We start from the raw sequence: 27,451 nt of genomic DNA, 5'->3' as shown, positions 1-27,451 counted from the left end.
AAGGGAGCATCGGATCCTATTACAAATGGTTGTGAGCCACCATGTGGTTACTGGGATTTGAACTCAGGACCTCAGGAAAAGCAGTCAGTGCTTTTAACCACTGAGCCATTTTTACAGCTCACCTAATTCCATTTAATGCTACGTGACAGTCATTATGTCCTATTGTTTAGGCAACAATGGCGGAAAAGTCTGTATGCATTTAATACTGGCACAACTATTGCCTTCCTCCTTCCTCCTTCTGCCTTCTCTTCCTCCTTCTTTGTCTGTCTGTCTCTCTGTCTGTCTGTCTCTCTTTCTTTCTTGTTTTCATTTGAAACATGGTCTGACACTATAGCCCAGGCTGCTCCGGAACTTTCTATGTAGCCCAGGCTATCTTCTGCTTTTATGTGTTATCAAAGCCAGTTCAGATCTTGAATGCTATTCAGAGGCTTGGGTGTAGAAGGCTTGGTTGTCACCCATGGTACTGCTAAGGTAAGGGTGGGACCTTTCAGAGGAGAGCCTGGTGAGAAGAAGTTAGGTCACTGGACTTGTGACTTTGAAGGGCTCTTGGGGCCCAGCACCTTCTCTTTCTGCTTTCTGGTTTCTATCAGGTAACGGGCTCTCCTCTACTATCTGCCTGCATCATTGTAAACTGCATCCAACAGGCCTAAAGCAATGAACAACACAAAACAAGCCCTTCACTGTTTTGGAAGGCTGGTCATTTTAGGTATTTGTTGCAATCAGTGGGAAGCTGATTAAGACAAGATGTAGTCTCTATAACATTTTTCACCCCTGGTTGATTGAATCAATGGGGGAAAACCCTCATGGTTTAGAGGTACAGAGGCTATACCTGATAGTGTCCAGCAACCTGGGTCACTGTGTATGTGTGTGTGTGTGTGTGTGTGTGTGTGTGTGTGTGTGTGTGTGTGTGTGTGTGTGGTGGGGGCAGCAACTCTGGAATATTTCTTCCTTTCTAGGCTGTCATTAGCACTTCACAGTCACAAGGCACATGCCCACAGTGTTCTTGGGAGGCTTGTGTTTGGGGAATAGCCCCAGGGTCCTTAGCAGTAATGTGCAGCAACCTTCAGGAGGGGCTCCTCTATGTGTGAGTTCACCCTCATGATGAGGTGTGGTTTGTACTGTAATGCTAAACACTGGCCCCCAAGGTCTGATTGCTCTCAGAGACAATCCTCATGTACTTCAAGTAATGATTATGTGACCTTGCTTCTTAATTTAAAACTATTAGTTGAATAAAGATGCTGGCTCCCTATAGCTGGACAGAAGAGAGACAAGCAAGGTTTCAATTCCTGGGTTTGGGTTCTGAGGAGACCATGAGGAGGGAGAAGGAGTTGAAGAGTGGAGAAGATGCCATGAGGTAGATAAGTCATGAAAACATGGCCATGAGGTCTGGCCAGTTGGAGTTGAGAGCAGTCCAGATGGAATGTGGCAGGTCATAATTCTGGGTGGTTGACAGGAAAGTAGACATAACAGCATAGAGGGTAGATACCTGCCCAGTTCTGGTGCTGATTAAGGCTTAGTATAAGTAGAAGAGTTTTATGTCTTTTATCTGGGAACTGAATGTTCAAAGATGGGGTAGTGTTGCAGTAATTATTAAAAACGAGTTCTGTTGCTACCGGTCCTGAGGTTTCACTCTCAGGGAGCTGCTCCAGTGTGGAGCCGGGCACCCGGTCCCACATGGTCTTCTAGGCGGTTAGTTACCAAGCTTGGTACCCACTCCTTTTGTTCCACAGGCCCTGTGTCCTCACCTCTCGCAGTTAACAGAGCTGGAACTGTGCTCCAGCTGCCTCTCAGCCATTGTTTTCATACAGTGTCCTCCACAGTCCAGTAAAATCACGACTCAACAATCAATGACTTATCAAACAGACTTATATGTTAAATTCTCAATCCACAATACATCCAAACAATAAATTCACTGCCAATTAATAAAGATATAAACCGCCCACCTAGGCAAGATAAAACTGATCTAATTCACCTTGATCTAAACCATCCTCCTCTGCTGCTTCCATCTTGAATTTCCCACTTTCTCCCTCTCTCCTGCCTTACCAAAATGTTGTCTCCGCCCTACTCTCTACTGTCCAAATCATGTATTGCCTTGACATCAACCTACAGGGTATAAACTCCCATTCGAGATTAAATAGTTACTACAATATCTTCATGTGGGAGAAAAGCCATACTCTAGCAGCCGAGTCTACTGTGGTGTCATACCAGCAAGCATAGTTTACTAACAAAACAACAAAAAACAAGGAAAAGCAAAACAACAACAACACAACACCACCACCAGGATCCTGTTACCTGCAAAGCCTGTATGCTGCTGATGCTCCTTGACATGGATGGAGTGGGAATGTGTGATGATTCCCCATTTCTTTTGCTACTGGCTTCGAAGTCCTTCCTAGAGTTCAGGTCCATGGCTAGACTGAACGTGTATGTCCTGTGGGGGGGAAGAAGAGGAGGCTGTGAACAGAGGCGTTCCATGTGTAGATTTATGTTAAGGTGACACATGATTGGACATGAGAGAGATAGGTGGGGAAAGGTCTAGGAGCAGAAGTGGAGGCAGGTAGTGGAGAAAGGGAGATTTCGGAAGGAACGTGGATGGAGGCAGATGTGTATGTTTCTCTCTGTGCATCTCTTCATTGGTAAGGTTGTAATGGATGGTTTATAAGGGATGGGATTGTACAGGATCATTTGACTTATAAAGGTTAGCAAATTATATTATACCTATTGGATCAGAGTAGTTTGGTGTGTTCTTTGATGTGACTACTTAATTGAGTTCGGAGGGTGTAGTGGCGGAATGCATAAAGCCCGTCATAGAGTTGGGATGTGTGTGTGTCTAAGGCTTGGCAACAACACACCAAGGGGAGGTGAGTGAAAACAACATGTTGGGGCGGTCGAATCCACCTGGGACAGAAACAACACAGGGCTGGTGGAGTGAACCGCACCAGAGTTCATAGAGGCAGCTTAAGGTCACCAAGTCAGAGATCTCTGTAGTGCTAGATGACTGCATGGGAACTGGTATCCAGAGTTCTAAACTAAAAGAGAGACAGCTGAGAGAGGGCAGTGTGGGGACCGAAAGCGTGAGCTCGGCTCCTCACTAGAGCGGCGTTCGCAGAGTAAGACCACAGGGACTGATGAAAAGATAGCCATCCTTCTAATATTTACCTCAATTCCATGTCCTTCCCATGGTTTCTGGTCATGGATGTTCCTAGAATACCTGCCTCAACCTTTTCAGCGAGGATCAAGGTCACAAAATGGTACCAAGTTGCAGAGCACTCAGAGCATGCTTCCTGAAACTCGTGGTTGGACCACGGCTGTAGCACCACAGAGATGCCGGAACCACCTCAACACTGTGGCTGGGCATTGTTCAAATGTTACTTAATGCTAGAGATGGCAGCTTTTCCCTGTTGCTCAGATTGGCCATGAACTCAAGCCTTAAGATGGCTTCCCACCTCAGCCTTCCAAGTAGCTGGGGCTGCAGATGTGTACCAGTGTGCCAACCTCTGATGTTTTCAGCATCGATAAGAAGGTACCTTTTCGATGAGATTAGTGGCGATAAAATAGATGATCCTAGGCCTGCAGGGTCAGGTGACAGTCATAAGGCAGGATAGATGGAGATCTCCATGGGGGAAGAGTGGATTCTGTCTCCAGGTTACCTTCAGACTCGAGCTATAGCCCCAGATCTTTCCTGGGCCCCTCCTGCTGGGCTGACCTTCTTTGGATCTGTCAATCACAAACTTCCACACTGTACCCCCCTCCCATCCCTCTATCTTACTGGCTCTGTACCTTTAATGAATATCAAATCTGTTTCTTTCACAAGTCATCAGCCACTGACTTACCATGTATCGTAGTCAGAGGTGTTCAGCTGGAAGTAGTTAGGACCCTGAAATAGTGTCCAGACACCCTCAAGAGCTAGAGATGCGTTCTGTGGGTAGTGGGCACTGACATGCCTGAGCATACGCAGGTAACCAGGAAACTAAATTACTTCAAGTGCCAGGAGGTGAACAGGCGATCAAGAACTCTGGGGACACATGGATGGAGGAAGAGCTGAAGCAAACTGGAAAGCGAACCCCAAAATATGAAACAGGAAAGGGTTTGTGCTCACAGTTCCTTTCTCTATGGAAGGACCCGGTGGGTGTCGAGAGAGAGGAGGCTGAATGGCCAACACAGAGCACGTGACTCCTCCTTGGAGCAAAAAAATGAGTGATTTTCCCAGGGCAGAAGCCATTTCATTCAAAAAGTTTCAGGAAACTGTTTAAAAAGTAATGGCCAGCCCCAGTGACGTTTCCCAGACAGACATGCCTGGCTCTTCTACATTGTGTTCTCTGAGAAGTTCTGCCTGCCACCCTCTGTGTCTGAGAACCTTTGCTCTCATTACACAGCAAGGTTATGCTCCAGTTCCTTTATGGACAAGGAACCCGGGTCCTCTGAAAGAGCGTTCAGTGCTTTTAACTGTGGAGCCATTTCTCTGGTTTCAAGTTTTGTTTTTTTTTTTTTTAATTATCCATAAGTTATGGTCCCCTGTCCCTGTCATTGTGTCCTGTCTTGTCTTGATTAGTAACCTCTATGGGCCCCTCCATAAGGACCTGGGCTGGAAGATGGCTTGGCTATTAAAGGTACCCAGCCAAGAAGATGTAGATTTCATGTATTCTCATGGTGCTGACATCAGGGATACAGGATGGAGTGTGGGTGTCACTAGATCCCATAGCTGAACTGTGACACACACTGGAGCCACTGACAACCCCTTTCAGTGACTGTCACACAGAGCAGGTAGAGCTGAAGCATCCCCACACAGGAAGTACAGCCTGTCTCTTCTTCCTGAGGGCAAGGCAGGGGCACCTGTGCAACGCTCAGACAGTAGACATTGTTATCTCTGAGTGACATCTGTGGACTTTACAGTTAGAGAGGAAGTTGAGTTTGTCTGCTAGTCTTTCAATTAAATGCAAGTCAAGGGGTTGACATCACACTGGTGGTGAAGGGACAGACCGTGTGGCATTTTGTCAGTTTTTTTTGTTTTGTTCTGACTTGGGAGTGTCACTTAGTAGTTAACTGTTGCCATAGAAATAGATTAAGTTTCCATTTGCCTTTGTTTCTAGATGGGTGTCACCTCCGTGTATGGCTTTTCAAAGACCAAATCACTGCGTTAGTGTCCATCCTGGAGTTACTGTCACACAGAATGGGGCTTCAGTAACAGAACAGGTTTCATTGTCTTTCTGCCCCTGGAGAGTTGGAAGTCCAAGATTGAGGTGATACAGGAACTTGTAATTCATCTTGGGGATTCTGTCCTGGGCCTGGTGAGAAGTTAGTGTTGTCCTGTTCCCCCCTTCCCTCCCCTGGCCCCCATCCTCAATGTCCTTTGATCAAAGTAAGATTGGATAAGAGGCACCTTATTGAAAGGGAGACAGCTCACCCAGCAAGGTGTTCCCCTGCTGTGTGGAAGCTTCCTCCCATCAGCTGGCTTTGTGGGATTTGCTCAGCTCTGTGGCAGGATGTCCTCACGTGGTTGGAAGACAGCTTCAGCTCCTGTTGGGCTCTGGTTCTCAGCCTTTGCCTCTCTGACCTGCAGCCAGGCTGTATATGTGTGCTGTAAAGATGCCTGGAAACTGAGGCAGGGGTGGTCCCTCCCCCGCCCCCTGCAGCTATCAGCAGTGATATGTGGTTTCCAAGTAACAAGTGGGTGTTGGATCAGGACCCAATGGGTTCTCAGAATCCTGTAGCCACCTGCTGGAGAGCTTACTCGGGTGCTGGCGGGTTGTCTGTGAAGTGGAATGGGTTTCGGTGGCAGCCATCTTCGGGGCTGGGGAGGTGTCCTCTGAGCAGGAAGGGACCTCTTCCCATGTGGTTTGCCAATATCTCCCTGGGTGCTGGCGTAGCAACCTTGCTGTTCTGTTCATATCAGGCACACCCTGTGTGAGTCCTGCGCCCTTGGGAGGCAGGAAGGTGTGTGTACAACTAGTAGTCTGGCCACAGGCCAACTATGTGCACACAGGTGTCTACATCCCCCATTGCTTAACACTTTCATGATGCATTCAGATTTGCCAGGGCCTTTCTCAAGACAGGGTGGCACTTTGTAGCTCTTGCCGCCCTGGACCTTACAGAGGTCTGCCTGCCTCTGCCTCCTAAGTACTAGAATTAAGGCTGGACACCCCTACGCCCCAATTTAACACCTCTTTAAATATTTAGAAGGATGTTTGGCCGCTTCAGAAGCCATAGACAGCCCACTGCCAACTCCCAACCTATAGTCACACCAGTCAGCCTTGGGGGGCAGGGACTATAGCTACCCTGTAAGGAGGGAGTGATTCTGTTATGGGGGTGGGGCGGGGGGGGGGGAGTGGGAGCCTGTCAGATATGCCCTGGCATTCAGCCAGAGTTTCCCTTTTCTGTGCAAGTTTAATGAATATACACTGGTTCCTAAGAGGAACCGGTCTCCCAGGAAGGTCAGGGTACAAGGTGGGGCACTATTGCAGGTGTAGGTGACATACTGACAGGAAGTAGAACTGTTGCTACCCAGAGACCACTGCAGAGTCCAGGCTTGCCCTTTGGCCGATGGCTTCTCTACCACAGTGAGGTCTTCTGCCCTCGGTGGGGAGAGAAGGAGGAGGGGGCTATTAGGCCCCCTCTTCCCCAGCCTGTCCTGTTCTATGTTCTTTTTGGTTTTTTTTTTTAAGGGCAGCTAACTGACCATGTGGACTCTGCAGGAAACCAAAGCTTCCCTGATTTTGTGATGCTGTGTTGTTCAATCCTTCACCTCCCAAGCTGGGGGCTCATGGGAGGCTGTGTTCAGCTCTCCCTACAGGCCCTTGTGAGCTAGTGGATCATGAGGTGACACCTGATAGAAAAGCCCTAGGGCTGAGTTCTGTTTCCTGAGTTAGTAGGTATGCTCCACAGCTTGTATGAATTAGCATGTAAAGCTAAAATGACATGGAATGGCCCCACTGCAGAGTCAGCTGGACCTATGTATTTTCAGTCATTTTAAGTTAGTATACATACATGACGGATTCATGAACACATATAAAATAGTCATAGTTAGCTTAGCTGCATAGCATACATGACACCCACATGACGGCGCATGTCTGTAGTACCAGTACTCTGGAGACGGAGGCAGGAGAATCTGAAGTTCAAAAGGTCATTCTTGGCCATATAGCAACATAGTGAGTCCCAGGGCAGCTTGTGTAAGGTTATGGGGGGGGGTCTATTTTGTTGTCAGCTGCATTTGGTGGTACAGTCCAAGGACACAAATGCTGTCCTTGGCCTGTCACACACACCCACATGTAAGCTTGATTTTAACAGGAAGAACCGTTAGCCTAGAGGTCCACCTGATCTCCCTTCATAAATATTTTCAGAAACCCCTCCATTCAACAAAAATAATTATTGCTTGCAAAGTTCTTTTTCCCCATGAAAAAGGTCAGCCACTAAATGACCAAGATCAATCATTTGCTTTAAATATTCAAAATACATTGCTTCTTAATTTATTTGAAACAGAAGTCTCAGCTACCGGAACTTTTACCACACTCTCTAGCTGGCTTCCAGTAGGCGCATAAATAAAACAGTGTGGTTTCCACAGCTTTGCCTTGTGATACAAAGAGATACAGTGGGGAAAACCTTCCTTGAATACACAGGGGCTAGAGGATCTGCCAGCATATATGCATAACACACACACAGTGTGCTTATGCAAGTGTAAACACACACACACACAGGCATATACCACATGGAAAAAGAAAAAAAAAGTTGTGGTTATCCCCTGGCAGAGTACACTTAGACTGTGGGCTGGAGGATGCCCACAGGCTCAAGACGCAGGAATAGATGCTAGGAAAGGTGCCCACGTCACAGTAAAATGCTTAGCAACATTGTTCATGAGAAACAGACCAGATAAAGAATAGGGTTGGTTAAGTAGCTGTGGATATCTCTATGTTCAATGTCAAACCTATCCATGTTTCTCCCTTTTGCTTACAGTAAAATGGGAGAGGGGACACATACATTGAGGCGGGGAACCGATACATTTAAGAAACAACGCTTGGAAAAGCTTGAAACCCTTTGGCCTTGACAGATGGTGTTAGGTACTAAAATAAAGAGATCTGGCAATTGGGCTGGAAGAAACAAACCACCAGGAGTAGGCCAACTTCCAGGAAACACATTTTACCAACAACCACACAAGCTTAGGGGAGGACCGTGAACATCAGATGGGAACCCAGTGCAAGCTGTACCAGGATCACAGCTTTGGAGCACCAAGTTACATTTGTGTCATCTTGTTATAGAACAATAAGAGATCGCTAACCCTCCTTAGAAGGCTACAAGGGGCCGTTCTGACCTCTGAGTGCACTCTGTGATGTTCATAAGATGGAAGGACTTCACAGTATTTGAGCATTATCATCTCAGAAGAGTAATTTGAAGCAATCTGATTTCCTGAGGGTGACCAGCAGAAACCACTAATAGATCAGATCTTTGCTGTCTGCATTTGGGAGGGCACAGGAAGGTAATGTGACCAGTGTAGGGACTGCAAGTCTTTCTAATGACAGAACTGAGAAGCTCATAGCCATGGTGCCCCCTGTTTCAGGGGGTAATCGGCAGAGAGCGAGTGGTTCTCACCTGTGCTTAACCCAGGTGTCAGCCTCACTGGCTCGCTCGGTGTAGTTCTCCGGCAAGAAGCCCCGGCAGCCGGTCCGATGTGAGATCCCAATGGCCCAACCCTCGCTGGCCTCTTCTTGCTGAGTGGGGTCCACAAAAATGTAGTCGCCGGGACTGAGCATTAGTTCATCTGCATTCTGGGGTTTGTACTGGAACAGTGCCTTCAGGGTCTGGAAAGGTGGCAGGAGACCCATGTCTTAGTGGGGATTTGGCTGGGAAGCAACAGCAGCAGGAGGCCAGATACCAGTCTGTCTTGCCTTCTGTCTCCTCTGATGTGTCTAATGTCTCTGAGGTCCCTTCATGCCTTTTCCTAATGATAAACAGTGTGGAACATAGGCAAATACCACAGCGTAGAAATCTTAGGGCGGACTTAGAAAGAAAGTTTGATGTCTATCTTCCTTCTACCTATTCACTGACCAACACACTCACTCACCAACCCATGTCTACATTCATTTCTTTGCCTACTCACATGTTTGTCTATTCTTCTGCCCACCACCCATCCACCCAGGCATGCATCTTTCCATCCACTCAAACACTCATTTTCCCATCAATGTATCCATCTATGTATCTATGTATCATCTATGTATCTATATGTATCCATCTATGTATCTATGTATCATCTATGTATCTATATGTATCCATCTATGTATCTGTGTATCATCTATGTATCTATATGTATCCATCTATGTATCTATGTATCATCTATGTATCTATATGTATCCATCTATGTATCTATGTATCTATTCATCCATTTACCTACCCATTTGCTAATTCATTTACCTATCTAGTTATCATCCATCTATTTATCCATCATATATATCCACCACCCCATCCACCTATCTACTCATTCATCTGTCCATCCACTCATCTACCCATTCCTTCATTCATATGCCAATATACCCATCCACTGAGACATCTACCCACCAATGCATCCCTCCACTTATTTATCCATCTATCTATTCACTTACCCATCCACCTGTCTACTACCATCCATTCATCTATCTGTCTACCATCAATCTACCCACTTTATCCATCCACCATCCACCCATTCAGTTTTCACCCATTCACTTACCCACCCACCACTATCTATTCGCCCATCATTTCTCTTATAGGAAAGACCTGTTTCTCTTATAGGAAAGACCTTACAGTATGACCAAATATGTATATCTACTTTCTTTGGTGTAAAGCTATTTACATTTTCCCTTATGACAGGGAATGTTGTGACTCCTTCATACTTATTCCCTGTGTGACATACTTTTTTCCTCAACCAATCCGCTCTTAGGAAAGGAAACCTTGCCACAAAGAACACCAAAAGCTTCATAGAAAATAAATTAACAAGCAAACCACGTATCAACACACCTTGGCAATGGAATTTCAGAATACCATGGGAGCTCTTTCAATGTCTTTTGAAATGATTGTATATGCCCAACCCATCTATAATGGGATGCTACTTCTAAACTGCACATGAAGAGAGGGCTCCAGCAGAGGAGCGCCCCCTCTTTTCATCAGGGAAGATTGTAGGAGTGAGTGCTGTTAGGGAAGCATTTATTTACCTCCAATCAGTAAGAAAGGCTGGGCCAGCCCACCAGTCAGGTCAGGTCCTCTCACCTGGTAGTGCACAAAACGCATGTCTCGGGAATATAGAGCAGCTGTCCATTGGCAGGTGTGGCTGGGATCGATGGCTTTGGCCAGCTGCTCCAGAGTCCTTTGATGGTGAGGGTAGAACTTATGGGCCAGGGTCAGGTGCAGCTGCTTGGTGCAGGGCTTGATGGTACAGTCTGTGGAGCCAAGAGAATGCAGGATGCTCAGTATCTCATCTTGAACATCAAGTGAACATAGCATGTGGGGTACCCATTTTGAATGTCAAGAACCTGTCCCTGGAACAGGCAGAAACCTCTCCTTGCCTAGTCATGCCCCTATTTTATTGCATCTGCTCCTTAGTGTTGGCCCTTTCTTGACAAAGCAAGGACTGGGTTCTCCCTATGAGAAAGGATGTGGTTGGTTCCTTGCAGTTTTTTGAGAACAAAATCAAACAAAACAAAAGACAGGCACAGAGATGTAGCACCAGGTCTTCAGAGCTCTCAGGCTGCAAGCTAGCTCAAAACGCAGTGAATAGCCCCTTCATTCTCTGGTGCACACATGACTGGGGCCTAGACTCTCAGTTAGTGCTGTTTGGTTTTGGTTTGAGACAGGATCTCATGTGTCTTAGACTGCTTTGAATTTGTTCTGTAGCTGAGGATGACGTTGAACTTCTGATCCTTCTGTCTAACTCCCGAGTGCATCCACATTCCTGGTTTATGTGTTGTTAGCCATTGAACCTAGGGTCTCACTGTTGCTAAGAGAGTACTCTACCACTACGTCTCCAGCCTAGGTTAACGCCTCTTGCTTAAACAAAGAGTCTCCTTGACCCATGGACATTAAACCTACAGCATGACTATTGGTCATTAGCCTTTCCTCACTGGAGGCCCGGTGGTGCTGAGGCTCAGTGCTTTCTGATGGCCTCTGCCCTTGAGAATGCCTCGGCTCCAGGTTGGCTTTTGAGTCTTTCAGGTCGGTAAGCTAGAGAGGATCGTATCTCAGGGACAGTCAGATCTGGTGTCAGGTGGACCACAGGCACTACAGGCTCTGAGGAGGCAGTCCGGTGTCTTCGTAGAAATGACAGACTCTGCTTTGGAAGGACCTACTCCAAGGCTCATGTCTTTGTCACCACAGGGGCCTTGGCTGAGAGTCATGCTTTGATTTAGTTTCCTTTGTGACAGATAGTAAGTACTTGAGGATAAAGATGGTTCATTCCAGGACTCTGGAGTCCCCTGTGACCAAGAGCCACCTGCTACTTCGTCCAGATCAGGAAGCAAATAGGATGTGTTATTCCCCTAATGAAAGTTCTGGAAGGTTCAGGCACCATGATGCTAGGTTTACTACAGTATCCTTCACATAGGGGACCTTTAGCAGCTAACTGGACCCTGGCCAGGCCCCTGAGCCCTGGGCTTCTGGAAAGCAGCCAGTTCAGGTGGCACAAAGGTCTGTGTAGGTGATGGAAAATTCTTTTTGTGACACTTTTTAGTAGTTTGGGAGAGTGGGCTCCCTATTTGAGTGAGCGCAGTCTGGAAAAGACCTGGTTGGGCTTCCCCAGGGGCCCAGGGGTGAGTGAGTCATGTTGACTTCTGAATAGGCTTTTGTTTTTCCTCTGTTGCTCTGTGTAGCTGGGTTCAGTCTCATTGAGAGGGGCAGTGTGGACAGGGAGGGACTTTGGGATACTCCTGAGTTCTCATCTCAGGAGAGTCCTAGCCTCTCAGGTCAGACTGAGGTTTAACCTGGGAAGGCAGGAAGAGCTCAGGGTCAGGAGACGGAGATGAGCTCAGGGCCAGCTCTCCCAGGACGTGAAACCCTGGCAGTATTCAAAGAGGCATAATGCAACGTTTCAGGCCATCAGGATGAATGAGCATGTTGTTTGCTTCCTGATGTGACAGGATACCCAAACTGGGTGGCATAAAACCAGCCATTTATTGTCTTAGAGATCTGGAGGCCAGAAGTTCAAAATCAAGGTGTGGGCAGGGCCACATTCCTTCCAAAGGCTTTGGGGTTGGGTCCTCTGGTGTCTTCCACTTCCTTCCCTGGTGGCCCCAGGTATCCCTTGGCTGTGGCTCCATCCTGCCCATCTCTGCCTCTGTGGTCAAGTGGCCTCTTTGTTATCCCCATGTGTCTTTTTTAGGACCATGTTATTGATCTAGGGTTATTGATTTAGGTTTCAATCACCAGTTATTGATTTCTGGTTACTTTACTTCAGTGTGACCTCATCTTAATTAATTGAATCTTTAAAGAGCCCATTGCTAACTAAGGTCCCATTCTGAGGTTCCTGGTGGGAGGGGACCCTGTGTAACCTAGGACAGGGACTCTGGGCAGGGATTTCTGCCTGGCAGACTCAAGTTTTCCCCTTCCTTCTTTCCTTCCTTCCTTTTTTTTTTCTGTTTTTTCCTTCCTTCCTCCCTCCCTCTCTCCCTCCCTTCCTTTTGTTTCTTCCTGTTTCTTGAGACAGGGTCTTATGTAAGGACTCAGACAAGGGCTCAAACTAGCTCTGTAGTGAAGGATGTTCTTGAACTTCTGATCCTCCGCCTCCCCTTTCTGGATTACAGGTGTGTGGACTTCATGTCTGGAGTATGCACCACTGAGAATCGAATCTCATGCCCTGGCAAGCACTCTACCAACCGAGATATATCCCTACATCTTCCTCCCCCCTTTTAAGGTGAGGCCTATATAAGACCCATTTAGAGGCATAGACACAGTGCCTGTCTGAGGGCAGTGGTTGATGTGCTGCCTTAAGAAAAGAGTCCAACTATCCCTTGGAGGATGGTCATTAAAGGACCATCACCATTCACAGGAGCTAATCCATCAAGGCCCTAGATATGGCTCTGCTGGGACCAAAAGGTTCAGTGTGTCTGCCTACAGCTGGGATCCCTTACCTGCCAGGACTGATGCCTCTGTGGCAAATGCCATGGCGAAATCTCGGATGACGTCAGCAGGGCTGTCATTGATGAAGAAGCCGAGGTAGCTGATGGAAGAATGGAGAACAAGAGGAACCAGAGCAGGGAAGGAGCCCAGGATCCTGTCCCCTGCACGTCTCAGAGCCTCATACAAACACTCCACCTTCTGATCTTCACACTAAGGGAAGAGAAGCAAAGAACCTGGGTCTTCGGGGCTTGTTGAATTAATTCACCTGTTGAAAATTAAGGCTTAATCACTATGGATTAGTCTCTGTCTAAAACACTGGGATTCTCCATATCCAGCCCCTGCAGTTATGGAGTGAGGTCACTACCATCCCCACCTCCAAGTCTTCTGCTCAGTTGATAGAGGCATCTTGGATAAGAGTCTTTCTGGAATATGATCACTTTTACATGTCTAGTGTACTGGCTAGTTTTGTGTCCACTTGACACAAGCTGGAGTTATCACAGAGAAAGGAGCCTCAGTTGAGGAAATACCTCCATGAGATCCAGCTGTAAGGCATTTTCTCAGCTAGTGATCAAGGAGGGGAGGGCCGAGCCCATTGTGGGTGGAGCCATCCCTGGGCTGGTAGACCTGGGTTCTATAAGAAAGCAGGCTGAGCAAGCCAGCGTAAGCAAGCCAGTAAGTAACATCCCTCCATGGCCTCTGCATCAGCTCCTGCTTCCTGACCTGCTTGAGCTCCAGTCCTGACTTCCTCTGGTGATAAACAGCAATGTGGAAGTGTAAGCTGAATAAACCCTTTCCTCCCCAACTTGCTTCTTGGTCATGATGTTTTGTGCAGGAATGGAAACCCTGACAAAGACACCTAGGTTAAAAGTTCCCTGTCACTGCCCCTCTTCAGCTACCCCATCGCCTCCTGAGTCAGTCCTCTTTCCTTCTCAGTCTGCATCTGTCAACTTCTGGAATTCTCTAGTCAACTCTGAGGAAGCTCACAGTGCCCCAAGGGATCCCAGCTTAGACCTTCAGAAAACAACAGGTTTAGTTCTGACCCTGGAGAGCTCCCAGTCACAGGCACACAGGGTGCTTTGTGGATGTTTGTGAGGTGCTATTTTCCAGGTGACAGTTTCTGGAAGCTTCTTTCTTATGCATCAAGCTTTGTGTTCCTCTAGTACTGTAGAGTAGCAGGCTCTGCCTTGATGTCCCAGCAGTAGGTGGGTCTTTCTCTAGCTCATCAAGTATAGAGAAAATGACTGTAGGCCTTCCTCCTTAGCCTCATGCCTTCTTCTCTTTGTCCAGAAACTGTATATCCTCTTTCCTTGACAATGTTCCCTGGAGAGGTGGTTGACAGGAGTGGGGTGGAGTGTGGAGGCACATTTTTTTTTTCCTCAGAGGGTCAGGCCCAACCCCAGTTTATGTCCAACCAAATCAGCACCCTTCAGTATTTCATTACACACGGGTGTTTGCTCTCATCAGGACTTTGCTAATCTCTGGGTGGATAAGGACCAGGGTAACATCTGCCTTCCTCGAGAAGCATATCACCTTCATAGCACACAAACGTGCTCCTAGAGATATTGACAAAAAGATTCAGAGAAGCTGGGCTCACACCTTCTTCTGCCTGAGGAGCTGGAGACTCTAAAGTGAATTGGGTTCTGAAGGATGATCTGAAGTTGACCAGGGGAAGAAGAAGATCTCACAAATCAGACAGCTCATGCTAATGCCTTGATTAAAATAAATCAGTTGTGTTCTATTGTTGCCCAATGACCAGAAAACACTGCCATCAAGTGAACTGCAGTGGTGAGCACTTAAGGCCTCCGGGGTAGACTCACCGTGAAAAAGTCACAGAGTGTCACATGAGGGAAGACCTCATGAGCTCTGTTCTTTGCACATTGGCGTCTGCTCTCTCTCCAGAACTCTTGGAGTTTTTCTAGCAAGGGTCCCGTGGGGCAGAGGAAGAGAGCATACTCCTGAGGGATGGGATCATCCAGAGAAGGGTCACTGCAGTGGCCCTGCAGCCTGCAACAGAAAACACTGTTGTATCAGTTGGAGCTGTCACTGAGGACACACAATAGCAGCAACACCAGCCCAAAGTTAGGAGTATGTTGATCCGACACAAATATCTCAGTGCTGTGACCATCCCTGCAAGATGGCACCAAGTGGTGGGGCTGTGTGACCCTAGGCTAGACCAATGCCCACCTTCTTTCTGTCCCATTATAGTCTGACATTGCAGCCAAAGACAGAGAGACCCAGACCTCAACTTTCAGAAGAGTGCGGGTCTAGGTACCTTTGTAGTATTGAAACATACAAAGAAGGGTTTTTTTTTTTTTCTTCACATTTTAACTTCACCAGCAATGTCAAATTAAATGGAAAATTTGAAACCACAAAAGATCAGACAACACTTAACTGAATACTAGTGGATTTTTTTTTTGACTCAAAAACTATTTACTTATTTTGATGAGAAAAAAAAACCCATTTATTTGTCTATTGAGACAGATCTTTCTATCACCAGGTGGGCCTGGCGGTGATTCTGTTTGTCTCAACCTCCTCACTTCTGGGATTTCAGGTGTGAGCTTCACTAAGAAAACCACTCTAATTACAAGAACGACTGATGTATGGTGCCAAATACAAGGTCATCACAAAATAAATAAAAATGGGAAAAAACACAATTTCTCGTATTGGTCAAGTTAAGATAGGCATTTATTTCAAAGGTCCAATGCTGTTTTCTGTCGTGTCAAAAGTACAGCGAGGCCACAGGCTGCAGCCATGAAACCATTGCTTAGTGCAATCTGCCAGCACGTGCGGAGGAAAACACCCAATGTCTTAAATTAATAATTCAATGTCAAGACAAGAAGAACAAGAAGCATAGGCAAAAATTTCACATGGAAAAACATCTCTGTAAGGTAATAGCTAAGCAGCAATTAGCTTGCTTAGCACACACACCCTCAGTGGAGAACTCCTGGTGGTGGACACTGGCCTGTGATGTCACCTAACAACTAGGAAGTGGGGTCCTGTCAGACCCAGTGAGCATGTGTTTGTATAAATCACGAGTTAGTTTAAACCATTCCATGGCCCACATTTTGGGCTCTCTCACATGGAGAATAGGCATCTAGATACATTACTAGGATGAGGATTGCTAAGGCTACTTCACAACCCACTTTACACACATGGAACATTGCCTCTACCTATTTTCAAATCCAGGGACATTTTTTTTCCATTGCTGCAAAGAGACACCATGACCACAGCAACTCTTATAAAGGACAACATTTCATTGGGGCTGGCTTACAGTTTCAGAGGTTTAATCCATTATTGTCATGGCAGTATGCAGGCAGACAAGGTGCTGGAGAAGGAGCTGAGAGTTCTACATCTGGATCCACAGCCAGCAAGAAGAGATCCTGAGCCACTGGTCCAGTGAGCATCTCAAAGCCCACCCCTAGTGACACACTTCCTCCAACAAGGCCATACCTCCTGATAATGCCACACCCTATAGGCCAAACATTTACATATATGAGTCTGTGGGGGCCATTCCTATTCAAACCACCATACCTCTCAACTATTTTCAAATTTCCAGCGCTTCCGGCACAGTGATTAAGAGCTCTGAGTATGAGGTTAGAGAGATGGCTCAGTGGTTAAGAGTACTGACTCCTCTTCCAGAGGTCCTGAGTTCAATTCCCAGCAACCACATGGTGGCTCACAACCATCTGTAATGGGATCTGATGCCCTCTTCTGGTGTGTCTGAAGACAGTTACAGTGTACTCATATATAATAAATAAATAAATCTTTCAAAAAAAAAGAGCTGAGTATGTCTGATTTTTTTTAAGGTCTCTGAATAGAGATGGAACTGTGTGGCATTAGGGGGTCAGCTTCCCATGTTCCCAGCATTGACTGACACCGCACATTGCATCCCCCTCAGCAACATCAAAGGAAAGTGTAGGGAACCCGGCATCACCCCTCTTCCTTGGTGAGTCTCACTGGCTAGGCTGCTACTGACAAGTACCATCCAGGCATACCCCCAGCCCTCAGCCACTGAGTTTAGCCTGTGGTGTATAGTTTGAATCTGGAGGCTGGCTTTGAACTCAGATGGCAGGAGCTCTGGGCATTCCCCATGTCTTGTAGAGGCACTGCCTGTGTACCCTCAGTCTTGTCAGGCTGCCAGGACTCTGGGCATTCCCCTATCCAGTGGAAGTGCTGCCTGTGTGTCCTCTGCCTGTGCCCCTTCTGCCTGTGTGTCCTCTGCCTGTGTTCCCTCTGCCTGTACATCCTGGACCCGTGGTCTTATAGGCAGAGGTTCTACTAGAATACAGAACCCTGGGCCCATTCACAGGCTTCTATCCAGCGCTGGAAGAGTTTTGGTTTTGTTTAGGTATAGTTGGGCATGGAACCTGGAGTGGCAAATATCTACCGTTTATTTGCTAGTTTCTAGAATCAATCCTAGAAGACAAGCTGCCAGGCTCCACCATGAGGTAAAGTCTAGGCGGGGTCAACTGAGGAAGGCTCAACCTGAATGAATGACTGAGTGACGTCATCCCACAAATGGGGATGGGGGTGGGGAGGGAGCTGAGCACTGGGTATGGGAGGGTCTGCACCTCTCTGAGCTTGTATCCCAGATTCCTCACTGTGGATATGAGACCAGCTGTCTCACATCTCATGGCTTTCCCACGACCCTCAAACACTCCCAGACAAGCCCCTCCTTCCTTAAGTTGCCTTTGTCGAGCATTTGCTCTCAGAGCAACAGAAAAGGGAACTAATAGAGAGCTCAGGTCCCCATACCTAGGTGAGCCCTCACCTGCTGAGCCTTGGCAGAGCCCAGGATCTTCAGATAAGAGCAGGAGGGACTTCCCAGCAGGGTAGAAGGATGCCTTCAAGTGACAACAAGGCTGGGGAGGAGCTCCTAAAGCAAGGATCTTCCAACCTCAGGAGGGTCATTTTTCTATATTATATATATTTTATATATTATATATTATAATATATTTCTATATTATATATACATTTCTATATTATATATAAATATAATAATATATAATAAATATAACTATATTGTATAATATATAAACACAACTTTAAAAATGGGATTGTATTGGCTGGTTTTGTGTCAACTTGACACAAGCTAGAGTTATTGCAGAGAAAGGAGCCTCAGTTGAGGACATACCTTCACAAGACCCAGTTGTAAGGCATTTTCTCAATTAGTGATCAAGTGGGGGAGGGTCCAGCCTATTGTGGGTGGTGCCATCCCTGGGCTGGTAGACCTGGGTTCTATAAGAAAGCAGGCTGAGCAAGCCAGGGGAGTCAAGTCAGTAACATCCCTCCATGGCCTCTGCCTCAGCTCCTGTTTCCTGACCTGCTTGAGTTCCAGCCCTGACTTCCTTTGGTGATGAACAGCAATGTGGAAGTGTAATCTGAATAAACCCTTTCCTCCCCAACTTGCTTCTTGGTCATGATGTTTGTGCAGGAATAGAGACCCCGACTAAGACAGTCACCTTCTCACTTATTCAACATATATCACAAATAGGAATCTTTCTTGAGTCAAATTTGGATTAAATCAAGTGCGTGTGTATGTGTGTGTGTGTGTGTGCACACACGTGCACTCCTGCATACATGTATGCTTATGTGTAAGGGGTGAAACCCAGCATGTTTGGCAGGATCTGTGCAGAGCCCTAAATCTGGCTTTTGAGTGAGAAAAATCTCTAGATTCTCTCTTAACGTCTTGAAGGTGGGCTTCACCATTTCTCAGGGCTCAGAACTGGTACAGATGGATGTCATTTTGAGTCACTTCCGTGGGCCCCCCAACCCACTCAGAAGAGCCACCTGGGGTATAGAGTCTTGGTGGAGTCACCCAACCCCCCACTGTGACCCACCCGTGACCCTGCAGCTTCCATTCCACTCACCAGTCCGCAGCCTCCTCTGCCGTCTTCCTCCCTGTGGCTGCCAGTGCTTTGAGCCTGTGAAGCATGAACACAGGACAGTCGAGGCCTGCTCGTCTCTTCTTTGGAAGGGGTGAGTGCTGGTGGTGAAATGGCTGCTCACGAACACTGTGCCCTACCAGGGCCAAGCTGCTGGGCTTCCCATAAATGCCCTTATGCCAAGACCCCCATCTTCCACACAGTGACATGCCACATCCCCAAATCCCAGGGCTTGGTTTCTTGATCCTGGGTCCCGGCGCCCCAGCTCTCAAGACCCAGCCTCTGCTCTTACTTTCCTCTCTCCGCACCCTGCTACCCTGCAATGGAGCCAACCCGATCTACTCGTGGATGCTCAACTTGGCTGGGACAGGCTATGTTCCTGGCTCGAGCTCTGTACTGCCCTGACAGATGCAGCCCCGCCCCAGTTGCTCAGCGGGAAGCATCCCTTACCCAACCACTGGGCAGGCTTATCCACATCCCTCTCCTGTGTCCCTGCCTCCCAAATGCTCACTGGTGCTTTCCTCATGGCTCCCATGTGTCTTATCTATTCTGGGACCTGGGATGTAAATATACTTGAATTTGGCTGAGTTGGGTCCAAGAGACCAGAGTAGGCCATGGATCCAACCATCACTGGCTGAGACGGCGGGTCCCCACTGGAATCTAATGTAATGCCTCCCAGTTCTGCCGCTATTTGGACAAAGAGTAATGGAGATGCAGCCACCTGGAGAGACCGTGACAGAGAGGTCATGAGCCCCTTCTGAGCCCTGCCTAAGCACCTGAAGGCACACAGGTATTTATCGGTTTAACCTAGCAGGGATTTTGAAGATCTCACCATACGGCTTGAGCAGTAAAATAGAGCAGGTCTTGGAGGCATTAGGGGCCAGCTCCTGTCCTACCTAGGCTTGCCACAGGCCACTCTTTAGGACTTGGTATTCTCATCTTCAGCTGGATGGTGAACATGTGACCATCGAGTTCCTTGTGGGTTTTGTTCCCCATTTAGAGAGCACGAAGCCCTGGTATTGGGAGGAGAGACTAGCTTCAATATCATGTCCTCCAGGGTGGCCAGGGTCTTGTTATCTTATGGAAGGACTATTTGGTTCACTCCCTGAGACCTGGGTTTCTTGAAGCACACCTGTGTCTCCTTGGGAGTAAGGATCTGAGAGGACCACCGCTAAGAAGCAGGTTTATGATGGATGTTCTGACCACGGTCAGCAGCATCTCTTTCCTGTCTGAGCCCAAGAGGACTTGGATGAGCCCAGTGGTGCTGAGCAGAGCTGTCTCTGGAATCTCTCACACATTCTATGTTGTCACCGGATAGTCCAGATATTTTCCCTAAATAGGCTTTGCCCGGGCTGCCTAGAATCTCGAACAATACTTCTCTCAGGGGATCCTAGTTTTAGAGCTTCCCATCAGAGTCAGATACTTTGAAAGGCCACTTTGGATTCACTAATCTTCAGGAGAGTAACATTTGCCCTACCACCCCTCCAAATCCCTCAAGTGGGCAGCCAGAGGTCCACGTGGCTTCTAATGTGCGCATGTCTCCATCGGTCAGTAGGAAGAGCTCATCTTTCTGAGCTCAAGACCATCCCATGCATAAGCCAGAGGAAGGGGACTTCTTTTGAGACACCCATCTTACACAGCTAGGCGTCCACTTTAGCAGGAAGTCAGAACACTCGGTTCTCCAGTTGCGGGGCTGGTGGAGCGGAGGGAACCACCCGGGCGGGGAAGCCAGGCAGCTGCAGTACTCACGCGGTATGTATCGGGAAGCCCATGGCCAGGAGGGGGTCCAGGAGTGAGGGGGTACTGCGGCCCTTGAGCTTGTTGGAGACCTTGGCATAGAGCTGCGTCTCCCCCGCAGCCATGTCTTCCTGCTCGCTGCACAAGAGGCGCCTGCTCACTGCAAGGACTAGATAAAGTGAGAGGGGAGAAGGAGGCAGGCTGAGGCTGTGAAGAAAAACCTCAAGCCTTTTTTTTTTTGATCTCTCTGACACAAGCGAATATCCTGTTTGCACAATGTTCGGGGCTTGAATTATCCCCGCCGGTCCATAGCAGCGTCTTCCAAACCCACCGACTTCCACCGTGGGTCTGGCCCGAAGTTCTCGAAGTTCAGCATTGGGATCTGCTGTGTGCTTGGGAAGCATTTGGGAGGAGGAAGACCTGAGAGTGTCGGGGAAGGAGGAGCAGGGGGCTGCAGAAGTCTGGAACAGGCTTCTCTCCTGGGTTCTGCTGGGCACCCACCCTTGCCACCTTGGACCTTAGCCTCCCTGTCTGCAGACAAAACACTGGAATTCACTCTATACGCTGTCCCTGCTTGCTTATAAAACTGTTTTAAAAAAGATTTAGTTGACCTGCTTGTTTGTTTTGTTTTTGAGGTAAGAACTTATAACATTCAGTGATATGGGTGTAGCAAGAGGAACTTCCATAAACTGAGTAGACCCTTCTCTTCCCCAGGACTAAGGAAAGAGTCATGTAAAACCTGCAGCATTTAAGTTTCACACCCCCCCCCCCAAGGGGACAGTTGGCGGTGTCTGGAATCATTTGTGGTTGTCAAAGCTCTGGGAGGGGTGGCAGCTAGTGGCTGTCAGCCACAGATGCCACAGGAGTCCAGGACTGTACGGCAAAGGGCGATCTTGTCCAGTGTCAGCAATGCAGGTTGGGAAACGGTGCTCCAGAACTTTCTAGACCCTTAGAAGCATCCCCACCTCACCCTGCCTCTCTCTTCCTGTGGATATCCCCCTCCCCTATGAATCTCTTTTGTGTGTTAATTTCAAGTCTCAGGTAACTAGAACATTGGAACACATGCTCTATCATGGCTGTTGTTTCTCCTCCTCTCCTCTCTTCTCCTCTCCCCTCCCCTCCCGTCCCCTCCCTCTCCTCCCCTCCCCTCCCCTCCTTTCCCTTCCCCTCCACTCCTCTCCCCTCCCCTCCCGTCCCCTCCCTCTCCTCCCCTCCTCTCCCCTCCCCCCCCCCTCCTTCCCCCTCCACTCTCCCTCCTCTCTCCTCCCCTCCCCTCCTCTTCCCTCCCCTCCCCTCCCCACCTCCCTCTTTCCTCCCCCTCCCTTTCCCCTCCTCCCCCCTCTCCCATCCTCTCCTCTTCTCTCTTGTCTTCTATTTGTGATACCAGGGATTGAATCCAGACCCCCATCCATGCCAGGCAACTGCTTTAACCCCTTCACCCTTCCTGTCTTGATTCTTGGCTCCAAATGATGTCTATGGGATTCAGCCACACCTTTGCCTGCTTGCAGTTCATTGCCATCCTGAGTAACGTCCCACTAAGCAGTGCCTGGTTCCTCCAGCTGCTTCTTTGCTGAAGTGCCCGTGGGCAGAAGTAACAGTCTGCCCTCTGGCCAGCAGAGAATGAGAGGCTTGAGCTTTTTTGGTTTTGTTTGTTTGTTTTTGTTTTTTTTTTTTTTTTTGTTTTTTGTTTTCCAGCCCTCTGGTTGGTTTACAGAAGCATCTCGATGTGGTTATAATTTGCATTTCCCAATGAAGGACCAAAATACCAGTGCTGTTTGACCACAGGCTTACTGGTCACAGAACAGCCTCCCTGGGGAAGTGTCTTCTTGGATCTCTCTGCTCATTTCTCTCTCCTGTCCCCCACCCTTTGGCTTGTTAGTCTTTTTGAAAAAAAAAAAAATCACTCTGTGGAAGCTCTGCTTGGCATCTTCTGCATCCTGTTTGAGAAATCGATGTTTGTGTGCGTCAGTGAACACGGTCTCCACTTTGTTCTAGAAGTTTGTCTGTGGTTGTCATTCCTGTTGAGCCCAGTGTGGGTTAGTGTGTGGTTCATCACCACACACTGTCACAGTTGTGTATCTCGGATAGACAATCACTTTGGGAATGGTTCGAGGCGGTGCTAAAGGTTCCTTGTTCTTCATTGAGGAGATCAGCACATGCACAGTGGGTCGTCAGCTGTACGACAGAGATGTTCTTTGCCCTGTTGGGTTCTCTTATCTGACTTGTTCATTTTTGTGCCCTTCTTTTTTTTTTTTTTTTTACCACTATGGTGCGAGAGTGTGCTGATTTTGCTGTCTGTGAGATGTTCTCCGCTCTTAGCTCTTTTATGTAAAATCAAAGAGCGGCCCGAATCTGTACTGTGGAGGGTACAGGTGACTCACATACACATCAGTCAACTGTCAATAATCGGCCACTCTACTCCCCAGACAGGGCGCTGTTTCAGTAACGATGCTGGGGAACTGCACAGCATGTATGGAGTTAATTCAAAATGAATGACCGAATGACAGGCTTGAGTGTAAAAATCTGAAACTATCAAACCCGTCAAAGGAAGCCTAGGAGAAAAATACATGTTGTGTTTTAACTTATCAAACTTTCTTGGGGCATGACAGGAATAACCCATGATCTTTGATTCTTTTTTTTTTTTTTTTTTTCATTGAGACCTGTTACATTTTATTTGTCAAAAATGAACAGCTTCAAAACAAATCTAATGTAACTTTTCCAAAAGAAATAAAAAAGTACAGTGTGAAGCACCTGCTCACTCAATACGAACGCTCCCTTTGTGATGCGCCGCACCGATGTTTTCCATACACCTGGATGCAAAGAAAATTTAAAGGTGCACCCTGTTTCAATAAATTTAAAAAAAAAAGTCCTCAAGAACTGAACAAGGATGAGCAAGGATCACATTCCAAGAAAGGAAATTTCCCTCCAACAAAGCGCATTGTTTTGTTTATATACAACATGTCAACACTCAGGAGTTTAACTTAGTTGTATCAAAGGCAAATTTGAACAAAATTAAATTACGGATGCACGAAGAGCAAACATTTCTATATCAAAGACGCTGTTTTTCTAATGTACTTAGTGTCAACATTTGGGTGATTTTTAAGATTTTTCCAAATGGAATTACTAATACCTCTGCAAAATGATATTTAAAGCAACAAGAAACAAAGACTTTTGTATCGTAGTTTTTAAAACTGTTCCAAAGATAGTGTTCTTGCTCAGTTGTTTTTCCTTTGCCTTAAAATAAGCTACCAGAAAACCACTCTAAGATGCTTTGTTTCTGAACCAAATATAAATATTCATATTGGCAAAAATGTTTTATACTGATTGAGTCCTTGGCCTCAGTGAAAAGCATTGCAGCTAAGGAGAAACTGGGGTTTACTTTCAGATTCTGTGATGAGCCTCCAAACCCCTTCTGCTTCTCAGGTACACGTACTGGCAGAAAACAGATGCTGAGCTGAGGAAAGATTGACATCTTTGGTATAAGCATTACATTGTTGCTGATTTTCCCATGACTGGCACAAGCCAGTAAGAAACTTGAAGAATGTCAAAGACAATGAAGTCTGGGACACAATGAAGGCGGGCAGGAAGTACTGTGCTCTGTCTTTACAGGAGAAACCAACAGCAGAGACTTAAACACCCACTCAAACTTGAAATCATAGGGAAACAAAAGGTCAGGCTTCAAACTGGCCACACTTGATAACCTGTAGCTGGAATTTGTCACTGCAGTTTGGCATTTCACTGTAATTTATGACCTCTGACCATGGGAGCACTGTCAGCACTACCTGGGCACAGCAGTCCTCCAGAGGAAGAAAATAACTTTCCTCCCCATAATGCCTGAACTTTGAATGACAGAAGGAACAGACTGTATGTGTACAGTTAACTGTAACTCCATTGTAATTTTTTCCCCTTTGTAACATATACAAGTAGAGTTTTGTTTGGGGAGTTATAAATGATCGAACTCATCACATCTAAAAGCTTTATGAAAAAACCTTTGAACACAAAACAGGACTTTATACCCAGTAAGTGTACTGTAAAAATATCTGAGGGTTCGATTCATTTTAAAAACTGTAATTCTTGTATGCATCATTTACAGAAGAATCTGTGGACAAGACAGAAGTAAATCCAGATAGTGTAACAGTGGCTCAGGTTTTTGTTTTTTCTGTTTCCAATCCTTTAGCTTGCTAATGCCTTCCATGTTTTCTCCATTTCTACTAAACACAGACTATCAGGGTTTTGTATTAGGCATCTCCTCCAAGGACCTATCAGATAACTTTCTTTTTTTTTTTTCAATTTTATTGAATATTCTCTGTATTTACGTTATACCTTTTCCCCTCCACTCCCTTCCCTCCTCCCCCTCAACTTGCTTCCATGAAGGTGCTCCCTCTCCCAACCACCCTCTCCACCTCAGTGCCTTGGCTGGTTGATAACTTTCTAAATAAGCGTTTGCACTCCTGACACACTTGATTCAAGACTAATCCTGAGAGCCACATTTTTTTTTTTTATTAAAAGTTTAATACTAAGTGCTTAGAACTCAGGGAGTTTAACCCAACAATAACTGAAAAATGAACCAAGTTCCACATATTTTCATAAGCCTTGAAAGTCAGAACCGAAACTCTCCTCCAGTTTAAACACACGCACCAGTAAAGACAGGGAGGTGGCTGTCCGCGACACCAGCACACGGACAGGAAGTAACAACACAGAGGCGTACTCTGTCTCGGGTTTAAGATTTACCATGGCAAAGCCTAATAGCTGGATAAAAGTGATGAGATTCTAAATACCGTGCTCATAAAAATAACCAATTTCTATCTTTCTGTCTTCCCACTGCTTCATGAGGAATCAAAGAAGTCAACAGAGAACTGCTTTGTTTGGGCCAAAAACAACAACCACCACCTAAATAACCTTCAAAAATAAAGTTATTTACAGTTGTGAATATTCTGAACTCAAGTATCCTGAACTTCTCCAATGAACTGTTCAAGCCAATCAACTTTTCAAACCGTCAACACTTAAAAGTTCCTTGGACACGGATCTATCCCACAGTTCCAAAGTAGCTTCCTCCTTTGCTGAATGTGAGGGCGGCTCTTTGCCCTTTCCGTATCCCAAAGTGTTTTCCCACACTATGTATGCCAAACTGTAGAGGGATGCCTTTAGAAACTCTCTTAACATCAGAATGTGCTCTCTCTCTCTCTCTCTCTCTCTCTCTCTCTCTCTCTCTCTCTCTCTCTCTCTCTCTCTCAAGAATGAGGGCACAGTGGTTCGAGTTACTCGTGGTTTCTGAGTTACCGGACACTGTACAGCTCCAGGATTGTCAATGGATACAAGTCCAAATTCCTCCATTTGTGGTGGAGTCCACCATTGATGCGTTCTCTTTGCTACCACATCATCTGTCAGCTGTTCTGTGTTCAACTGGGTTTGAACCTTCAGGCCTCTTCTGAAGAGAAATGTGGCCTGAGGAGTGTCTTTCTGGTGACTTAATTTATTTCCGCTCTTGGTAAAGTTAGCTGAAAATTTTTTTTTTCTGTTTAACTGATTAGGTCTCTTGAGAACCACAACTGGTTATCACCCTTTGCACGTCATTTTGTCCCAGAAGGCTTGTCTTCCTTTCTAATGCTGGAAAATATCATCCTATATTCTTGTCACTTAGAGGTGGACCATTCATAGAACTTATTCCTTTTTGAATACCAGTTGCTTCCTGGCTGCAAGGCCAGTGATGACTTCCCAGGGACGTCTCTTTCCAGATAATAGATACTGTTCCTTTACGGCTTATACTAGTTTTACCAAAACCAGAATTCTGCTGGATTCCCCACCGTACTCTCACCCTGAATTGCCAGATACCACTTTGCTGGAGTCTTCTATTTAGGGTTGGAGAATTTTGCTTCTTCCCTTCCTTTCTATTCAGTTTGATAATTTCAGCCAGTATTGGTTTTGTCAAGGTTCTGATTGCTCCGTGCTTTCGGCGGCGCTGGCTCCCAACAACCGGGTGCCAAACCAGTTCATGTCTGGGGGTGCAGTCAGCCAGGAAGGTCACAGTCACAGGCCCATTACCTCCCACCTAGGGAGACTGGTCGCAGCCTCGCCCTCCCACCCCCAGCTTCTTTGATTCTTTACACCGAGCTTTGTCAAAGTTGTAAACGTCTACTCTTTGAAAAGTAGTATAAAGGAAACGAAAGGAAAGATAAGCCACAGAAGTGGGAGAAAAATGTCCCCCGCCTCCATACTTGGTCTGATACCCGGAATGTACGGTGTATGTAGGTATTTTTACAGCTACCGAGAGAACCTAAAACCATATTTAAAATCGGTAAAGTGTCTGATACCTGGTGGAGAAGAGATGAGAGCAGTTGGGAAGGATGTCACTGAGGGATGCAGATCACAGCACAGTTCCACAGCTCCCACCGTGGACCTAAAGTCAAAAGGACCAGTAAGGTCAGGCTTCAACAAGGAAAGGGACCTCCTGAAACACCCGTGCTTTTGGTGGGATTGTAATTCGTCCAACTACTTTGGGAAATGCATTGACCCAATGTCTTATAAAGGCCAACATGTGTTTACAACATGACTGCTGCTTCTGATTTTAGATTTTACCAGGGAAAAGTGAAAATGGGTGAACCCACAGTGGATTTACTCATCAGTGACCCAAACTAGAAATGATCCGAAGAGTCCAACTGTGAACAGACACACAGCAGTTGTGTGCTCAGGGTAGCTGTGCCGGTCCACAGGAAGCACCGCAGCCCTGCTTCCTGCATCAGGAAGGAACAGAAGAGCTCACTGTG

The 27,451-nt window shown here is 46.8% G+C and overlaps 1 protein-coding gene and 1 pseudogene across 2 annotated transcripts in view; both read right to left on the bottom strand.

Annotated features, from left to right (window-relative positions):
• The window catches only part of UBASH3A (ubiquitin associated and SH3 domain containing A), a gene marked incomplete at both ends in the record, with an annotated part of 31,893 nt that extends 11,081 nt beyond the window's left edge, over window positions 1-20,812 (bottom strand). Inside the window, 7 exons of the mRNA XM_080937744.1 lie at window positions 2,293-2,428; window positions 8,578-8,786; window positions 10,225-10,394; window positions 13,077-13,275; window positions 14,883-15,069; window positions 18,936-18,989; window positions 20,700-20,812. Coding sequence (XP_080793870.1) covers window positions 2,293-2,428; window positions 8,578-8,786; window positions 10,225-10,394; window positions 13,077-13,275; window positions 14,883-15,069; window positions 18,936-18,989; window positions 20,700-20,812 — 1,068 coding nt within the window. The remainder of the gene's footprint in view (window positions 1-2,292; window positions 2,429-8,577; window positions 8,787-10,224; window positions 10,395-13,076; window positions 13,276-14,882; window positions 15,070-18,935; window positions 18,990-20,699) is intronic.
• Window positions 20,813-25,713: 4,901 nt separating this feature from the next.
• LOC308436775 (UAP56-interacting factor-like) lies at window positions 25,714-26,681 on the bottom strand (annotated as a pseudogene). The gene is made up of 2 exons: window positions 25,909-26,681; window positions 25,714-25,848 (listed from the first exon to the last, which is right to left on the bottom strand). The product of its transcript is annotated as a UAP56-interacting factor-like (transcript).
• Between the last annotated feature and the right edge of the window lie 770 nt (window positions 26,682-27,451).

This window comes from Micromys minutus, assembly GCF_963924665.1.
Source record: "Micromys minutus genome assembly, chromosome: 25".
Classification (NCBI taxonomy): Eukaryota; Metazoa; Chordata; class Mammalia; order Rodentia; family Muridae; genus Micromys; species Micromys minutus.
Note: the sequence above shows the minus strand (reverse complement) of the source record. Positions and strands in the feature narration are given on the sequence as shown.